The sequence below is a fragment of the Folsomia candida genome, unplaced genomic scaffold (genome assembly GCF_002217175.1).
Source record: "Folsomia candida strain VU population unplaced genomic scaffold, ASM221717v1 Fcan01_Sc006, whole genome shotgun sequence".
Classification (NCBI taxonomy): Eukaryota; Metazoa; Arthropoda; class Collembola; order Entomobryomorpha; family Isotomidae; genus Folsomia; species Folsomia candida.
The window spans coordinates 6,884,369-6,902,739 of record NW_019091198.1 but is presented as its reverse complement, the minus strand read 5'-3'; the positions used below and the strand labels follow the sequence as shown (position 1 = coordinate 6,902,739).

Genomic DNA, 18,371 nt, shown 5'->3' with positions numbered 1-18,371 from the left:
CTCGGAAAATCTTTATTTCGAAAAACCACAAATAAATTTTGAAGATTTAGCTATGCTTCGTGGATTTGTGTGGGTGAGAAAGTCACCCACCGTGGATATTTATGCTGGAATTGCACATTACTTTTCCCTTGGACTCATTCACGGTCTTAACTTTCTCTGGTCTACTGCCACGAAACTAAGCTAAATTACGAGCTGGGCGGTAGTCACCACCACACACTACATAACTAGAAAACACTGCATGTATATTTGATTTATCACCTGCCATACAAAAACCACCACCACGTCGGCCTTTGTTCTTCTGGGCAATGTAAAGTGTAATAAGCCATTGTGTTCCCTGCCCTGCTTTGTGTTTGCCTTGATTAGCTTGACAACAGAAATTCTAAGCAAATTTGAGGCCCTGCTCCCCCCTTGCTCAATTAGTTCAAAGTCCACTAAAGGACTAATTCAATAATCTTGTTGGCCTAATTTGCTTTTGAATTTGTCTTTGCATACTCGATCGTCATTCAGTTAGATGGGATATTAATAAGTTTCAATTAATTTTTGTACTAAATTCGAAGAGCATCACAAAACCCAATTTTGAAGAAGTTCTTCTGATTGCATGACACTTCATAACGCTTACCAATCATTGTACGTCCCACATTTGTAGACTCTAATGCATAAGACGACTAAATGTCCAATGCTATGCTACATTTTTTCACTTCACTCGATTACAAATAATCTAAAACATTTAAAGAAATAAAAAATTCTGAGTTTCAAGTTACTTTGAAATTCAAGCACACTTTGAATTTATCAGGTTCATTTTATCTTATTTTTAAGAAACACATATTAAAACTGGATCCCAATCTCGAGTGCAACTCACTGCACAGAATTACTTATGTAGAATATATAGGAAATGTCCTTTGATAAATTTCTTATTCACTCCACCGTTTTCGTCGTTTCTTAAAAATTTTTAACTCACAATTCACAACCAACTCTACAAATCGGAGCCATGGGCTAAATCGAAAGATGTATAAAATAACATCTATCGCGAATATGAGACGATGACGAGAAGAGGAAGAAAGCTCTCAAGTTGTTGTGCTTGTACCACGCAAGAAATGCCGTCTCGCACTCCACAAGACCAAGTCAGCGTGTAAGTGGCAACTCACATGATGGAGGAATGCGATCCCATCGTACCACCACAGCCAGCGTCGTCGTCGTCTTTGCCGTCGTCCTCTGGTCTCAGCGACGCTGCCTGCACTTTTTCCTTACCACTCAAGTTACCACCTCCCTCGTGGCTGAGTCAAGTACGAGAACGAGAGCATGTAAGTGAGGTCGGGTGCCGGTTTTGTGGCTGACTGTGTGTGTCACACGAGAGGAGAGTGCTTTATGCTCGAGACCTAAGTCATCTTGCAGAAGTGGGTGCAAGAGGGATTATAAAATGGTCATTGTCTCGTCGCACAATGTACAGCATTCGTAACTAACAAGAAATTTCAAAAACAGACGAGATACATAGTTTAAATTATGAAATGCATAACTTCTTTACATTTCTTTTTATTTAGGTCAACAAAAAACTTGCTACATCAAAGACCAATTTTTTTAATTTAAAAAAAAGCTTTGTAACGGTATAAAGGTATCTAAGAGGTGTATTTTCTTAGAATTTCGGAAATCAAGATTCTACATATACTATTGGATGGTATAGTATATGTACATATGTACATGTGGCGTATGTATATACTGATAACCATTATATGTCTGCCAACAACTATCTATGCGCTATCCGGTTAGTTAGTTAGTTTGGCAGATGACGGTTCTCACTGCCCTGCTAAATATTTATTCGTACTTTCGGTTCAACTCCAATCTTCATCGTAGTTCGTTTGATGGTGAAATTGGCTGTGGTATGTAGGTTTGGAATAATGTTTGATGCGAAATGTGGCCATGAATCAAGGAAGGTGGGTCTTTAAGTCAAAAGAGAGTAGTGGCAAAAGTTGGATAGAAAAACATGAAGGTAATTGGTAATAATGATGTGCGATTCTCAAAGCAGACTTGAAATTGCAAATCTACTTTGCAAAAAGTGAGTGACAAAGTATCCCACCAGTCGATATAAAATGGACACTCTAATTTTTTAACGTCAAATTAGATAGACCGAGTCGGGTACACTGGAGATAAGCTGCTCATCTAGTGTACATGTTATGTATCTACCCAAAGAGTGACATCGATTCCAGAATTAATAAATATTCAATTCTAGCCAGGAATTAGTAACGGCTCAACTGTCGTATTAAACTCGTAATTGAATAAACACCTAAGAAAATGACGAGCAGGAGAAAGTGACCTGACAAATGCGTAACGAGTACGACAAGAAAGTTGTTACGAGTCGCACGTTGAAATGAAACATGACAGACAGCAGCAGCACCAAAGAAGAAGAAAGTTGCGGAAATGGGCTAAATAATGGATGAGATCTCACAGAAGGAAACGGCTGAACAAAGACAACAACCACAGAGTTTGAAATCTACCCCTGAATAAAATTAGTACTGCCTAATTCACCCTTGGAAATAATTGAAGTGCAAATAACAGCCTGCCAGTGTAAACGTACTGTTATTAAAGGTACCATTTCATCCTTATTAGTATCATACATAGTTACACCTCATGTTGAATAGGAGTTCTCGAAATCTGCTAAACGGGAATTCGATTAACTCGCACTCTGCTGACTCCACCCATAATTAGAAACACATTAATCTTCCCAACGTAAATTTCCGACATTGGAATCGAATTGGGGGAGGGGTCGGCCATTTGTATAGAGTCGGAATCATATCGATTTGTTTGATAACTCTGACAACACAATAATTCCTGGACGAATTGGTCTAGATGGATGGCGAATTTCACGATAAAAAATAAGTGCCCTTACAGAAAGAAGACTTCTCAACTCTCAGTCGCATGTATAATTCTTAGGAAGATTTTATCTCAAACTTCTCACGCCCTTCGAATATTTGGATGGACGTCTTGAAATCAATATATCCGTATTCAAATTCCCATGAAAACATGACCATTTTCCTACACGTGTCGATACCTTGATTGAAGACGACTACGCGTGTCGCCACTACCGCTACGCTGCGCGTATATATTAATCGCTGTCACCAAAAATTATGAATGAGTCAAGCTGAGACGACACATAACGAATTTCTTTTAGGTGCACGCAATCTGAATGCTTAAATTTAAACGTGTGCTGCTTCCTATGTAGGTCGCATAACGTTGAAGCAGAGGAAATGTCATGAAAGCAACAACTAAGTCTACGTAGTAATCACACAAATATTGGAAAACCAGCGTGAAGCACATTATACTTGGAGAACAAACGCTTGAAAATTTCGACTGGTGAATTGCTTATGAATTGTTGTTGGTCGGCTGATAACAACGCCTGACTACGAATACTTCTTTCTCTCTGTTCGACCAACAACGCGGAAGTTGGTTATAAATAATGAAATATTCTGGCTGTTGTATCTCGAGAGTCTGGAGGAAATTTATGGGGTTCAAAACTGGAGGCATTTATGAGAAGACATTAACGCTAAATCCGCCATTACAAGGCCTTCCGTTCAGCCTTATCTCTCTGTTGCCCTTACGTTTTAAAGGAGGGATCAGGTCGGCCTCAACTGCAGACGGGCAGACTTGGTGTGAAGTTAATTCAATTCGTTTCCCACTTTCTTTCACCACTCACCATTGTTATAAGAGGAAGTAAAATAGATTTACGAGTGGTGCAGAAGCTGCTGAGAAGGAAATGTAACGCCTTCTGCTCCTCATCCCAAGTCTCATGCACACGAAGGAAAGCAGGTAAAGTAAAATATTGTGAAATAATACGATTCGAGTGGTGGGAGGATGTAGGATTTGCTGGAATCAAGTGCATTCCAGATTCGTGGATTCCATAATTATGAGGTTTACTTATTTCAGAAAACATTGAAGTGAGTACACTAATTATAATTTATTGCGTAACCAGAAAAAATCACCTGGAAGAAATTACCTAAGAAAATATCTCTATAGAATATTTGCTTATCTAAAAATCTATAATTTGTTTGTACTATTATCTGAAAATTTAGCAATTTTTGTATAATTTTTTAAAAATTTGTGATTTTTTGTATCACTTTCTAAAAATTTATCATTTCAAAGTCCATAACAAAACTCAATAGTGTTACAAAGGGATGTGGAACATACATGCATACATTTTCACGTACTGAGCAATAGATTGGTGGGGTTGAGCCTTGCAAATTTTACAACAATCAGACTTGTGTATTTTCAGCTTGTGCAGGAAAAAAAATTCCGACGGTGAAAGTTACGACTAAAGAATAACGAACTTGCAGGAACAACACTTGTTTCGCATTTCGCGTGAAGCAATCCAATCATTTCGGCAAACCATCCGATTTGAATGTTTTTACCGTGGCGAGTAGAACGTCTGCCCCCATTCGGAGGGTTTTCCTTACGCGGATCTATATATTTGGTTTGTAAAAGATTTCCCTCGAGAAACACATTTATTTTGTCATTCTGCTGAATTCGCAATGAGCGAATGTGCAGTAAAGGTCGACTCGAGTCATACATTCGTACGAATTTGTCCTCTACCATCCAAAAACTCACAATGTGGATGTCAATGAGATAAAGTGGGGTGTCTGTTATTGGACCTTTAGCTAAAATTTATACCGTATTGCGTATATTTTACAAATGTCAAGGAAGACGGAAATTGTTATCTTTTTCTCTCTACTTTTCGAGACGGCATGAATTATACATTTCATAGATTTAAACATATTCAGTCAAAGAAGACAAGATATGTACAATGCACATATTCCTGAACAATTCATACGAAATGGCAGGAAATGCATCCAAGTGAAGAGCTAATTTTATTGTAAATGATAAAAGAAAGTAAGGCAAATAATCGAATTGACAGAATCGGAGAGTTATTACTTTAGCTGTTCTGCTATTTCTCCAAGAACAAGGAGTTTCTGATCGGGACAAACCTTCACCTTTCTCCTCCGTGGTCACCTCCTTTGCTCCATCTACTTCGACCGAATCCTACCATCTTGGCTTCGAGCATACCGAAGCAGTTATACTTGAGAAAACGAAAACCCGGGTAGTATCCGAAGAAAGAAAGACTTCAGTTGTGTACATTGCCTCGATCTCAAATAACATTTTGTCGTATTTCAAGCTTTATCTCAGTGAAAGCCTGCCTCTGATACCCCATCCTTTCACAAAGACATTTTGATTGGATCTTTTTTTATATTTGAGAATGCAATAGATTTTATGCGAATGGTCCAATGACCCAAAAAATGACAACTCTTACTTCATTATCATCAATTCAGACTGTAATTGCATTTAGGACTCTCTTTTCGACGGCATTGACGTATTTACTAAAAGATCTGTGCAATAAGATGAGATTCTCATGTAAAGGCTTCAAAAGTCCTTCTACAAATTAGCTGCATACTTTATTTATAAATACTTTTTGGTGAATGGTTGAACATAAGTTCATAGAAATTTGGATGGGATGCATGCGCATTTTAGTAAATCTTCATCTCTTGGATAAAACTTACTTGAATCAATACCGAATATTTGGTAACGAAGTATGTATTTCTACCAACAGAAGCGGGTCGTTTCAGCAGATTTTTTTGCACTTTTTAGTATCACGTAGTCAGTCAGGAAAACAATGCCGAGAAAATCATACTACTTACAAGACATACATTCATAAAAGCGGCGAAAAATGAACTAATGCTAAGTCTTCAACTACAGAATTTATACCGTAACATGCATGCACATTCCTTCCACAAGACATGCCCAAAGATGCTCCTGCTGGGCGAATGGATGCGAGAGTGAACAAGATCATGCACTCACCACGGTCGCAGGACACGGTCATAGGGTGTTACTAAACCCAAAGTTGTAGCCCAACTACTTTGAATTAGATTCTGCATACTTACCTGTGAAAAATACAACAGAATCATCAATTAAACAAGCCATTCTTCATGATATATTCATTTATTAAGCCCATCGGCAATATTGGCAAACGTGTTGTATAAGTGATACACAAATAGCCCGGTGAAAGGCAATAAAGTGAAATTCAAACATTCGTGAGTGATGACAATGTGGGACGAAACATTGCATTTATTTACAACTAGCATGTGCCAAACGGCCATTAACGCATTCGATTTATTGGAGAGGCGGATAGTGGATGTTGAAAGTGTAATAAAAATTCCATCTGGCTGTAATTTCAGCACATTTCCAATTGCACAAATTGCATAAATACTCAAAGTGAATTTTAACCACCTCAAAAGGCTGGGTAGGAACGGGGAGGTGCTCCTCAAATAAGCAGAGTGTAAGTACTTACATATCCATGGATGAAACTTTTATAGAACGGGATAACTCGTGAGCTCGTAAGTAAATAGTTCTTTTACCATGCTGTCAATTGTTAGTAATTATCAATTGTGCGATAAAAAACGAAACCGCTTGGTGATAAAATACCGAAATAATTCATATAAAATTATTATAGTCTTAGGTCAAAATGTGGGAACAATTTGAAATCACGCATTTCTTCTTGCATCTCAATTATTTTGGGACGTGGTACATAGACGAGTCGATCTGGAGTAGAATGTAGGAGAAAGGTCCGATGCCCACAAAAAACAAACCACTTTTTCTAAGGATTAGGTCCATCTGAAGTTGAGAAAGTCCTTCCACTCCACCGCAGACTGCGTGCATGGTAGAATTAAAACATACATGATATTGGATTACCGCAACAAAAAACCCGGAATGATTCGAGTTCTTATTATAGTTCTTTCCCGAGACGTTCCTATTTAAGAGTTTTATTGCAAAATTTCTCGGATGGGTAGTATCACATTCAAGGAATGATTTATCATGACCACGATTAAGTAAAAAAAAACTCTGAGTGAAGTACGATTGTACCCAAAATACTACGAGATGTTAGTATGCATTCCTTCTTACGCTTAAGTTTCTGCATAGGTACGTATATTGTACACGTATACATAAGTGCTGCAGAAGAGGAAGTGGGTGTTCCTCACACCACTCAGTTCACCACCAATATTGACAAACTATTTATCACAGCGACCAGCAGTAAGTGGTTGGCTCCCAGTCTTCCGCCCCAGTGTCATCAAAGGCCTGATAAATGTTGGAGACAATCACTGCACTGGAACGGGAACTCTGTCGGCTCATTTACGTCACGATAAGGCTCAAGTACTGCTTTCTAACCTGGATTTAGACTTTGGCATTTTGGAGGCATGTCAGATTCTTAACTAATTAAAAATACCTATATTTATTGCATTTCCTAAAATGTATTTAATAATTTTAATTGGCAGTAGAGAATTATAATTTGAGCAATGTTTAAATGACCAACAAATCATTAACAGAAGATGACTTAATAATTACACTTCCTGGGGAATAAATACCCTTTAAATAAGCATGACAGGAAATCCAAATGATCTGATAAGGGAACATTAATAGTTGTTTAATAGAGAGCGGACCACAAGGGGACATTAAATTGTCAAGTTTGTACATGTACCTTTGTAATTGCGATTGGAAAAGACCCCAAAATCAATATGACGTGAATCGATGGGGATGTACCTAAATATGTACGTATGAATCATCTACTTGCAAAAGCATCTCTACCTACACATGTCTCTATATAAATAAGCATTACTTTTGTACACATATACCAATCTGGAGATCAACAAGACGAAAAATATTTACGTAGGAGTATCCCACTCACTCTTAGAAACTTTCATGTTTTCCAAAAGTCATACGTTTTTCAGGGCATTTTGTATTTTCAACTTTCTCCCACATAAATTCGTCCCTTATAAATTTTTTAATGTATGTCAACAGTAAATATACGTTTGTTTGAATGCAAGGTTATGAAATTACAAGTTACCATAAGGTCAATTTAACTTGGTTCGACCTATTTTTACATATTAAAGGAACGTCGTATATTTAATTTAATAAGTTAGCGCAAACATATGATTTATGAAGCCAAATTAAATATTTATACTCTCGTGTACGTAAAGTTTAAACCCACGCAGTCATATTTGGTATGTATTACTCAACTGAACCTGACCTCCAGTGTACGTATATGTATCGTCACGGCTTTTTTTAAATTGTAACAAATTATTGACAGTCACCCGATGGCATTTTGTGGATCATAATGAATGTTAAAGGCCACAATGGCGGGCCACTTCCTGTCAAGCTATTCGCACTATGGACTTTTCCATGAAAATGCCAAAGGCAACTTTACATATGTACATACATAGATGATTCTTGTCCATATTCTTGTTTCATGGACATGAGATGCCTCTCACCTTAGCAAATTTATATCCACAAAGTTTTCTCCTCATAAAATTCTAGTCATAAAATGTAGAACTGCTGCCACGAGCTGCGATTTCACAGCTTTCTTTTATGTTAGAAATACTCAAAATTTTCCAGGAGTGACGTAAAGAAATAAAAAAGACATTCCTTTAATTTCTGACATTAGCCTGAAATTAGTGTTATGCAATGATTTTTATTAGCCATAACTCTGACTTGTGGATAGTAGGCAGGTGATCCTAAATATATAGCATAGTTTACGTCTTTTGGCCAGCACATATCGCCCATTTACATACATATGTATGTAAACTACCCACTATCATCAACATTCCAGTCGACATATGACATTTCATACCCAATTAAAAAAATCTATTGTACAGGGCTGAAAGAACGGTCAAAATTTCACAAGCCAAAGTGGCTTGCTTCGCTTCCGTAATGTTCGTTCATTTTCATTCGTATATGTATGTACATGAACATGAACTGTATTGTTCCCTCTGATATTAACTGAACAAGTTTGCAAAGTATATGTTTCAAATAATCGATTTCAAATTATATAAAACAGATGGCCAATCGACGACTTTCATTTCACAACATGAAGCGGTTTTCCCTATATGAAAATTTCAAGTTTTAAATTATTTTATCTTAAAACTTGAACAAAGTGAAAACAACCGCACTCGAACTTAATTCTACCTTATTTCAAACTTTTGATAACCTGGCGAAAGTAGAACTCGTGTAATAAGCATCCAAATAATTTCGCAGTTGGTGGGCAAAATTTTGAGAAAAACTTTCTCCCACTTAAAGGACAGACCGCACATGTCGGAGACATTTATATACCAAACCTCCCATTCGACCCAGCATGTTGCTTTGCTGCTGCTCATGCTAACAAGCGAGATGCACGTCTGGATTATAATATTAAAACCGGCATTTCTTATTCATGAGAAAGTTTAAAGTTCCAAGAAAGCCAAACGTCTCGAGGCTGGTGGTTACAAGTTGTGTAAAAGATGGACAAGTTCCTTTGTCCTCTACCTTTCTCCACCTCGAGTCCAAATCCATTTCCATATTAAATCGGGCTGCTTCCTTGGTCTGATTGTCTACGCGCGTGCTAAAGTCTTTGCTTTGAATAAAACATTAATTCCAAAAAATTCCACCCAACATGATAAAAAAGCTGAAATTTTTACATTTCCATTTTTTGCACTTACGTTCAAGTGATTGATTGATCATAATAGTGACTAATTTAAGTCGCTAAGAACTCATTTTTGACTCATCCTACCCACATCGATGTTATGTAGTGGTGGATGTTTGCATTATTAAATATTATTGCTGGAGTGCCTCAAATGGAAAAGGCTGGGTTTTATCAGGGTTTATATACTCCTTTCCATGACTTATGTAAAATTGTATCGAGCAAAAAACCACTATTCTGCATGCCGAATTTTTGCGTATTCTCTGTCATTTCAAATATAGAAACTCCACCAACAACGTCACAACATACAAAAGAAAGACGAGTTTGTAAACCGAGCACGATGTGCTGGAGAGTATAATATCTATCTAGTAAGAACTATGTATATACAGGAATGCACATATGCACGTATGTTGTACATACACGCCTTAATTGGACAAGTTTAGCATTGGATAATGAATGACAACAGTATTGACAGCTTTCCTTGCACGAGGTTCAATTTCCTAAGAACCAGCTCCATAAATAACTTGTAATGAAATATGAAAGCCGGGAATTTCGCGAAAGAAGCAGAAAACACGATAGTTAGTGTAATGAGCGTTTTCGAAACTATTGCCTAAACGTTTTCGAAACTATTGTCTAAACTTCATGGTCAGAATTCCTTCTCAACCAAAGAGTATAAACCTAATTAAAAAATTACATCAATAATCGAATTTCGCAAAGAAATAAATCAATTAAACACAATTTTCACGACCAGGTTGATACGGCTGTAAAAATTATACCGAAAAACCACCCAACCCCGTGTGTAATTGCCCCAGTAAATGTAATATTCGTTGAATAATTCAGTTGGGTGTTGTAATTTCATGGCTGCTTGTTAAAACAAAGCCCTCTCTGCTATTTGAAATGGAGATGCCTATACAAATACAATACAGGTATCGCTCGTATCAAGGAGGAATGTCTAAAAAATTTCTTCAGCAGGCAATGTCAAGTGTTATCATCACGACACGCAAGCCTCGAGTGGAGTGAGCCGTCATTGTGCACATGGCTTTTCAAAATTATTTTGCACACATGTTCCACTTTTGAACATGCATGTATGGTTTTGTTTAGAGCAATCTCACGTTACGAACAACTTGTACTTTGGTGAAATTATTGACAAACCAAGTCAGAGTTATTTATCTTGCAGGGAGAATAATGAACGAACGAACGGTTAGCGTTATATCGTCATTAGGCGCATTACAAGGAGAAGTTGTGTAAAATGTAAACTAATCAACGTGTCTTTTAAACTTCTAAAATTATGACTGCATTCCACAAAAGAGTTGAGCAAGAAAGAGCACATTGTAGCCCAAGTAAATATGTTTGTGACAAGTCTGCCAGTTTGTTGTCGGCTCGTTGCGTGTGTTGGTTGGTAATACATATTTTTGAGAGAAGTAGGTTTTCATGAATATATAACCAACCAACCAGGCGATTCTGAAATTGATATGAGTGAGTTATTTAGTTTCAACCAGGTTGAATTTACCTGGTTAACTTGTAAGTATATAAACTACCATGTTTCACCACCACTAAAAGTAGAACAACTTTTTTGTGTAAATTTTCTGCTCAGAGAGAAATTCAAGTAATATCACACCACTTCCATTCACATTTACTTAAAGCAACCCCAAATACCGGTCAAGTTGCTGTAGAGTTTATCTTGGCAATCTCAGTAATTGCGGGTTAGGGTCCCACAAGCCTTAAGTAATTGGCTGGGATTAGGTTTGGCCCTTTTTATTTTGTCTGCAATGGCGTGTGTGCTGCAAAAAGCATGAGATATTTATTTTCTAGCTTTGCATGCAATTTATTGCTGGAGATTAGTTTCGCTTCGGTCTATCTGTGTGGGTATGTATGCCCTAAAAAGAAAGTGATCACGGGGTATGGTAAGCTGGTTGGGTTGTTGGTTTAAAATTTGCTCGGAAAATCCTGAATAATTGAATGATCATTATTATTACATTTCCGAAATTTGGGACGTTTCTTGGTTGATAAAGATTTAAGTATTTCTGAGATTCGGCAGACATGTACTCTGTGCATGAAGGAGTTTGACAACTCCGCATAAGTCATAATTAAGCAGAGAAAGGGCGTGTGCCTTGTACCAATATCGAGAAAACCTCCCTCCGCACACCTGATCAACAGATTTGCAGAATTCGTGATTTCAGTGGCGAGCTTGGTGCGTGTAGTATTTGTGCGGAATGATTTAGACAACTGCGACACGGACGACTTTAATTCATTTAGTCGTGGCTTTAATAGAAAGGAGCGAGCTGGCTGCGAGTGGGGAGGCGCAGAATTTATTGCAGTGGATTGAATTGGGTGCAAGAATAATGGCGTGGCGGATATATGACGGTGAAGTGCGACGGCAATAAGTAGGCTGCGAACAGATTTCGCCGTAACAGATTTTACCAATTGCCTCTCCCGGAGGATGGTCCCGGTTTCGTGAGAGTGGAAAGATTGACAAGCTTCTTGTCTCTACCAGCTGCCCCTGCGACGGCCAAACCTGGCAGAGAGGACTTTAAGAGACCGAAATGGTAGTTAGTGAACATCTTCCAGAGTCAGATGAGGAGCAGCATCATCATCTTCCATCCCTTCCGATCAAGAAAACGGCCACCATTCCATCACAATTAGTTTCTCCACTTCCCCTGCCTCCGACTCTCATGATCCACCACCACTCCTACTCGCAATCCGGAATACTCCAATTAAGTAGAACTGCATATAGCGGCGCTAACGAGCTATCTATCCGCACTATCGAGTATCGCTAATGGGGAAAGGTGAAAGTTCACGAAATCGTACTTTTCTCTGGATCTAAATATTATTTGCGGCATAAATCACTTTGTGTAATTGATTCAAATTCTAGGTATGTACTTGTGTATCATTTCGCGAAATGCACTACTGACCAGAAATACCACGACCATGTTTGTATCAAGGTCACTGTTTTCTTTTTAATTTCTAAACTACAAATTGAGAACAATATATATATTTAATAACCATTCTATAATAAATACTTGAAAAAGGGTCATCTAACAACTCTACGATAAGAATATTAACACACACAGCAGTTCACACTTTAATAACTGCGAATAAGGTCGACTTACGAGTAAATTTGTTTTAAATTTTTGAAAACGTTTTACAAATTCAATCATTTAAGCGGCGAAAGTTGAGAGCAATATAATAATATGCACATTTAACTTAACTGGCGTCCTACTATCCAAGTTTTTTGTACTGAAACATTTTTGCACTTTTAACCACCACCATGCACGTCACAAACATGTTTTCTATTTTTATGTCTCGTTATGTCATCAAGAACATTTGGCACATTTGATATTCCGTATCCACCACCTTGTTCAGAATTCAATATCACAAGACTATGTATGTATGTAAAGCTATTTTATGCACAAGTTTTGCATTTGAGCCATGCCATCGTGTTGACATCTGCAAGTGTGTCGTTTCACTATTTGTAAAAGTACGGCGTGTTAAGACGTTGTATTTTGAAGGTTTGAATAAGTAGAATGCGAGTCTTGCTATCAAATTCTTAATAGCGTCCTTTCCCAGATACGAAATTGTTCGAAAATGAGCATCCGAATTTGATGATCACGACCTAGGCCGTTAAAGTTAGCACATTCTGCTGACATAAAAATGAACCTTTTCCATCATTTTACACAGTGATGGAAAAGTTATGGTTTTCACCTAAACCCATACAGAAATTTTTTATCACTACAAAAACACTGGACACCATAGCTGAGTTGGAAGTTGGCATTATTTCATCCCGAATATGTTTTTTGTCTGGCAGTCGATCGTCGGACATTTGTGAGATTTCACATCACAGAATGACTAAAGATACACGTACGTAAATATGTCAATCAAAAATCACGCTAACCTTTCCTCTCCAATTTTATTCAATCCTATCAACACTACTCCTAAAACTAACCTAACGGGATTTCGTATTAAATTTGAAACTCCTTAAAATAAGGCACAACTTTTAATTTGATAAAAAACCAGAAAAGTTCGAGCAGCACTTTAAACGAATACAACACATCGTTTCCATGTCCATCTTCTTCTCTTTCATGAGATTTTGCTGTCAGTATAAAACCGAGAGATTGCCGTGCACAGTCTTCTCGCGGAGGTGGAGAAAACAAGGAGGAGATTCAGTTGTTATATAATCTCACGCTCAAAGAGGTATGTTTTTTCTTCACCACGACAGGTTGACATGCAATCCGGAGTGATGCAGAGAATCGACATGCCATGCGATTTTGTCAATTGACTTTGCCTTCCTCGCTGGATACTTCGCACTTTTGTTTAACCGATGAACCCACCAACACAATCACGAACAACTTTTATACGTAACATATGTACAAAGAGAGAATGCAATGCAAATTGTTTACGGTAAGTCTGCAGTGCAAATCATTCCTTTGTCCCCACTCACCCACTAATTTGTGTCACTCGCAATAATCGCGAATTGAATATTTAAACACGACCAACCACTCGTGGCATCCAACCTCACCGCCGCACTCCTCCGTGTGACGTTACATGTTCACGCTGTCCTCGACGACCCGTGTCTGGGGACAGTTCTTGCGGGACGCCAGCGATGATTGGGAAGATGCGGAGAGCAAGTTCCGGCGACCGGGCTGACTTTGTAGGAATAACGAGTTCGAGTGTCGAAATGAAACTGAAGGTGAATATCGAATTGACAAAGACAGAGCGGTGGTGAGAGTGAGCATGAGGAGAGAGAAAGAGAAAAGCAGCGGTTCCTGCCACTAATGGAATCGCTTGAACCTTTGTTATTATTCCTCCACTGTTTCCCTCTGCCTCCGATTACATATTGCGACTGCACCACTAATAAACTAAACTCTGCTGAACCATTTATTACACTCCGGGGCTGTTGCTACATCCCACAACGCACACAAAGTTGCATACATTACACCATAAGCAAGCAGAAACACACGCTACTTCGTTCCGATACTGCTTGTTTGCCCCACCAAAGTAGTTGCCTGATTCGACGTTTCGGTCTATTTGGTTGGTTGGTTGGGTATTAGGATGGGTGAGATAAGCCACAAACAAAACTTGGTCTTATCCTTTCACAAGGGTAAGACGGTGGCTATAAAAATTTACACGATTTCCTACCGCAGACGGGAGTTTGATGGATAGAAGAAAAATGAATTCTGCTTTATTGTACGGGTTCCTTTCGGCAGAGTAGGTCGTCGTGTTTGCAGAGACATTTTTTCACCTGCAGCAGCTACCTTCGCATGCTTTCCACCTAATCCTACACGATTGCCAGAAATTACCTCCTCCTGCCCAACAGGGGAACCTTTCAGGATATTATGCTCGACTAAGAAATGCCTTCGTTAAATGGTATTGTTATTGCTGCTTGGTCCTGCTCCGGCTGGTCTGAGTGGGAGAAAGTTGAGACATTTTGTCTAAAGTTATTTCGTGCCGTGCTACATATTTAGAGGCAGACATGGGTTGCTCGAGTCAAGTGTATGTGCATAGGCTCGCAAGAAATTAGCCCTATATGCACGCACAAAGCAGTATGTATGCAGTTACGTGAAACACTATTAGCATAACGATATTGGCAGTATTATTACCACAGAGCGTTTGGCTTGTTACGTCTCACGTAGGAAATGGCAGGAGAAACGTTATGCATACAAAGTGAACTATACATTGTGCAATTACTGACTAGTGCTCGTTTTATTATTAACCAGTGGAAAGGGTTCAAGATAGTTATGACGTGAAGGATTTGTCCGTCTGTCTGGCTGCGAACGCGATAAGTCTGGAAGGAGAAAACTTTTTGGATTTCTGTTTTCGGATATCGACATGGAATTTGTAAAGTAAAGATAAGTTTGTTGGTAAAGCTTTCTAGGTCAAAAGGTTACGGAGCCAGGTAATGATACTTTAAATATCAAATGCCATGTCCAGAGGCAAATTTATAGACATATTTTGTAAGATCTGCCTAAAAGAGATATGAGTTTTAAGCTGCGATGACCTGGTGACCGTGACAGAGAGGTCAAAGGTTAAAACTATCGAAATTTTAGTGCCATCGTTCATCACTTTACGTCCGGTACATCACTACATCCGTTGCTTTAGTTTAGTGTGGAGTTGGACAGGATTGAATTTGATTGCACTAGTATTCTGCAGTAATGGCAGCCTGAATCCTTACCCCCATAGTACAACTGACACTAGCTAGCCAACGAAGCAAAAATTCGTCAACTTCATTACCAAAAAGCATATATGTATGCATGTGCAGGTTCATGTGTGCGGGGTTGTTATAAGGTTTGGAATTTGAGTAGGCCAAAAAGTGAAACTTTTTTATCCCTTGCACTTTTCCATCTAGTATTTCGTTCCGTTTCGTTCCAAGTTATGGAGCCAGTCGCGGTATGGATGGCATACACAATCAAACACTGCGACGATTGATGACGAGAAACAATTTTCAAAGGGCGTTGAAAGATGCACACGTTTGTGACGAATGATGCAACATTCATGAGTTCGTTTTCGTTTGTTTTGCCAACTCGAATACATGCATAAAGTCGACTAATGGATTCTCGCCTCGACATTTCCTTCTTTTTAGTGACCCAATATTCACTCATTTTTACTTTCATTCGGAATATACATTTTCTCAAATTTTCTAATCTTTTGATCTCCCTAATTCTGTTTTCTACACGACTTTCTTCTTTACAAAGCTGACTAAAACCATTTCTCCGCCACATTTATGCACCAACGCATAATTGGGGAATTTAATATGCAGTGACAATTTGCCTTTGCAGGCGACACTTTCCTGCCTATTTTTATTACGAAACGTTCAACGTCTCCTTGTGAAATGTACTTTTGAATTATGTTAAGCGTTTTAAAAAGCCTTTTCACCGAGCACACGAGGCAAGCTGAATGCATTTAGTGTGGCAGTGTCAGAGCCCCTGCTTGCCTGCCCGAGTTTTCATCTCCTTAATGGAATTATATCGCTGCGTAAACTATGGATTCTTTCTCTCAATAAAAAATCCAATAAACTTCATCCTGAATTTTCCATCAAGTGCAAAATATTCGACAGGGTTTTACCCAGCATTCATGGCAGTGCATGTGCTTGGATTTATCACCAAATAGTCGTCGTGCTCGTGTCTGGTTCCTCGAAGCCACAAATGCCACGGCACGTTGTTGTCACCTCAAACTCGATCGGGTTCCGCTCAGTGAGTTCTTGGTTGATGAGTCTACTTCTGAAATTCGACATCTTCTCCGCAGCCCATGTTATTACTTTGGGACTCGCCAATTCCACCGGATTTTCCTAACTCAGCGGGGAGTTATGTATTTTTCTCTGTGTATCTCCCACTCGGTTGGATTTCTGGGCACGAATTCTTTAGTGGTTGCTTTCGCTTCTTCTTCGTATTATTTGTTATTTTACTGCAGTTCCGCGAGTCTTTACTACTCAGATTTCACAAGGAGAGCTTTTTTATCTCTGCTCTTAAATAGTACAGAAAGGAGTTGAAGAAAGAAATAGCATAACCCAACAGCGAGCAAACACTTGCTTAAATTTATTACGTTTTCAATTGTTTCCTTTCCGTCAATCAATAAAAATTCAGCATTCAGTGAATATGAAATAGTTACGAGGATGTATTTTTTTAGGGCTTGCTTTCAAGCACAAAGTATCGATCCAAATCGCAACCAAGAGCCTATTAATACTATTCAAAGATTCGTATTTGTTTCACTGTTTTAACATGGAAAACCACTCATTCTTCTTCAAGTTAAACATTGAAAATCTCTAAATAAACTCTGAATAAACTTTAGACAATACTTGTCACAAGCAGAGAAACAAATCTCTGAAACTAAATTTAAAGCTGGGGAAAAAGCTTAAGTGGAAAGCTATATTTATGCTTCATGTTTCACTTATGTACTCTGAGGAGTGGTGCCTATTCTTCCTTGCTAATAATTACAAAAGGGAGATATGCATCGCTCTAATGGCGAAATTAAGTGAAACATAAATAAGTAGTAGATACATTAAAGTTATTTAGACAGAACTTAATTGAAGTTAAATTATACCATGATTTAAATAACTTTCAACAGAGTATCAAAAAATAATTAGACACAGAGTGAAATGGCATACCGTCGTTAACGGTGCATTATGTGCTATCTCTCTTTTTAGCCGTTTCATCCCTCCCCCATCCATGATACAAATAAGAAAGCACGTAATGCACCTTCAACCACGATGTGAATTCATCATTAGAGAAACTGCGTTGTTCAAGTTGAAATCAACTGAGCAGAGCCGTGGTGCATGATAGGGAATACTATTCTTACAAACTGAAAGCCCTCTGGAATTTTCGTAATCTTTTGTTCATCAGTTCGCATATTGTACGCGGATATATGTGTACGAGCACAATAATGGAGTTGCTAACAGTGGGCCTGCATAGTTCAGTTGCGGTTCGGTTTACAGAGAACTTTCATGTGCATAGTAGTGAAAATATTCACTAATGTCGACGCACCCTAGCATTATTAATGCCCAGCATTTGCTCTACCCTTGTTGGCATCTTGGAAAGTAGAAAGCACGGAAATCTGAATAGTGATAGCAGAACGTCTCACGATATTTCACTGGATGCGAAAGTTCCCCAAAGACGAGATTCTTCTTACTCTCGGCCTCTCGCTGTGTGTGTCTCTCCGCAATATAATTTGACCAAATAATAAATTGGGAAGAGACAAACATCAAACAAAACCACTTTAACTTGGGCTGTTGGTTAATTGCCCGGGAGGGAAGCAATGTCAGAGAACTTGAGGAAGTAAAAGTAGACGACGTGAAAGTATGCAACAACTCCATTTACCAAACAAGAAGGAAGGACGAGGCGATAGTTATGGGAAATGATCTTCCTTGCTCGGCATTGTTATTACGCTGACACGA

General features: G+C 38.5%; 1 protein-coding gene across 6 annotated transcripts in view; it reads right to left on the bottom strand.

Annotated features, from left to right (window-relative positions):
- The window catches only part of LOC110851000 (potassium voltage-gated channel protein Shaker), a 111,564-nt gene that overhangs the window by 68,493 nt on the left and 24,700 nt on the right, over window positions 1–18,371 (bottom strand). Inside the window, exons 1-2 of one of the 6 annotated variants that reach the window (XM_035853204.1) lie at window positions 12,598–14,245; window positions 5,839–5,921 (exon numbers count right to left, since the gene is read on the bottom strand). The exons of 4 other annotated variants lie outside the window; for them this stretch is intronic. In XM_035853204.1, coding sequence (XP_035709097.1) covers window positions 5,839–5,921; window positions 12,598–12,645 — 131 coding nt within the window. In that variant the 5' untranslated portion in view covers window positions 12,646–14,245. Of the gene's footprint in view, window positions 1–5,838; window positions 5,922–12,597; window positions 14,246–18,371 lie in introns of those variants that run through there. One more of the 6 variants, XM_035853205.1, reaches the window with a different exon arrangement.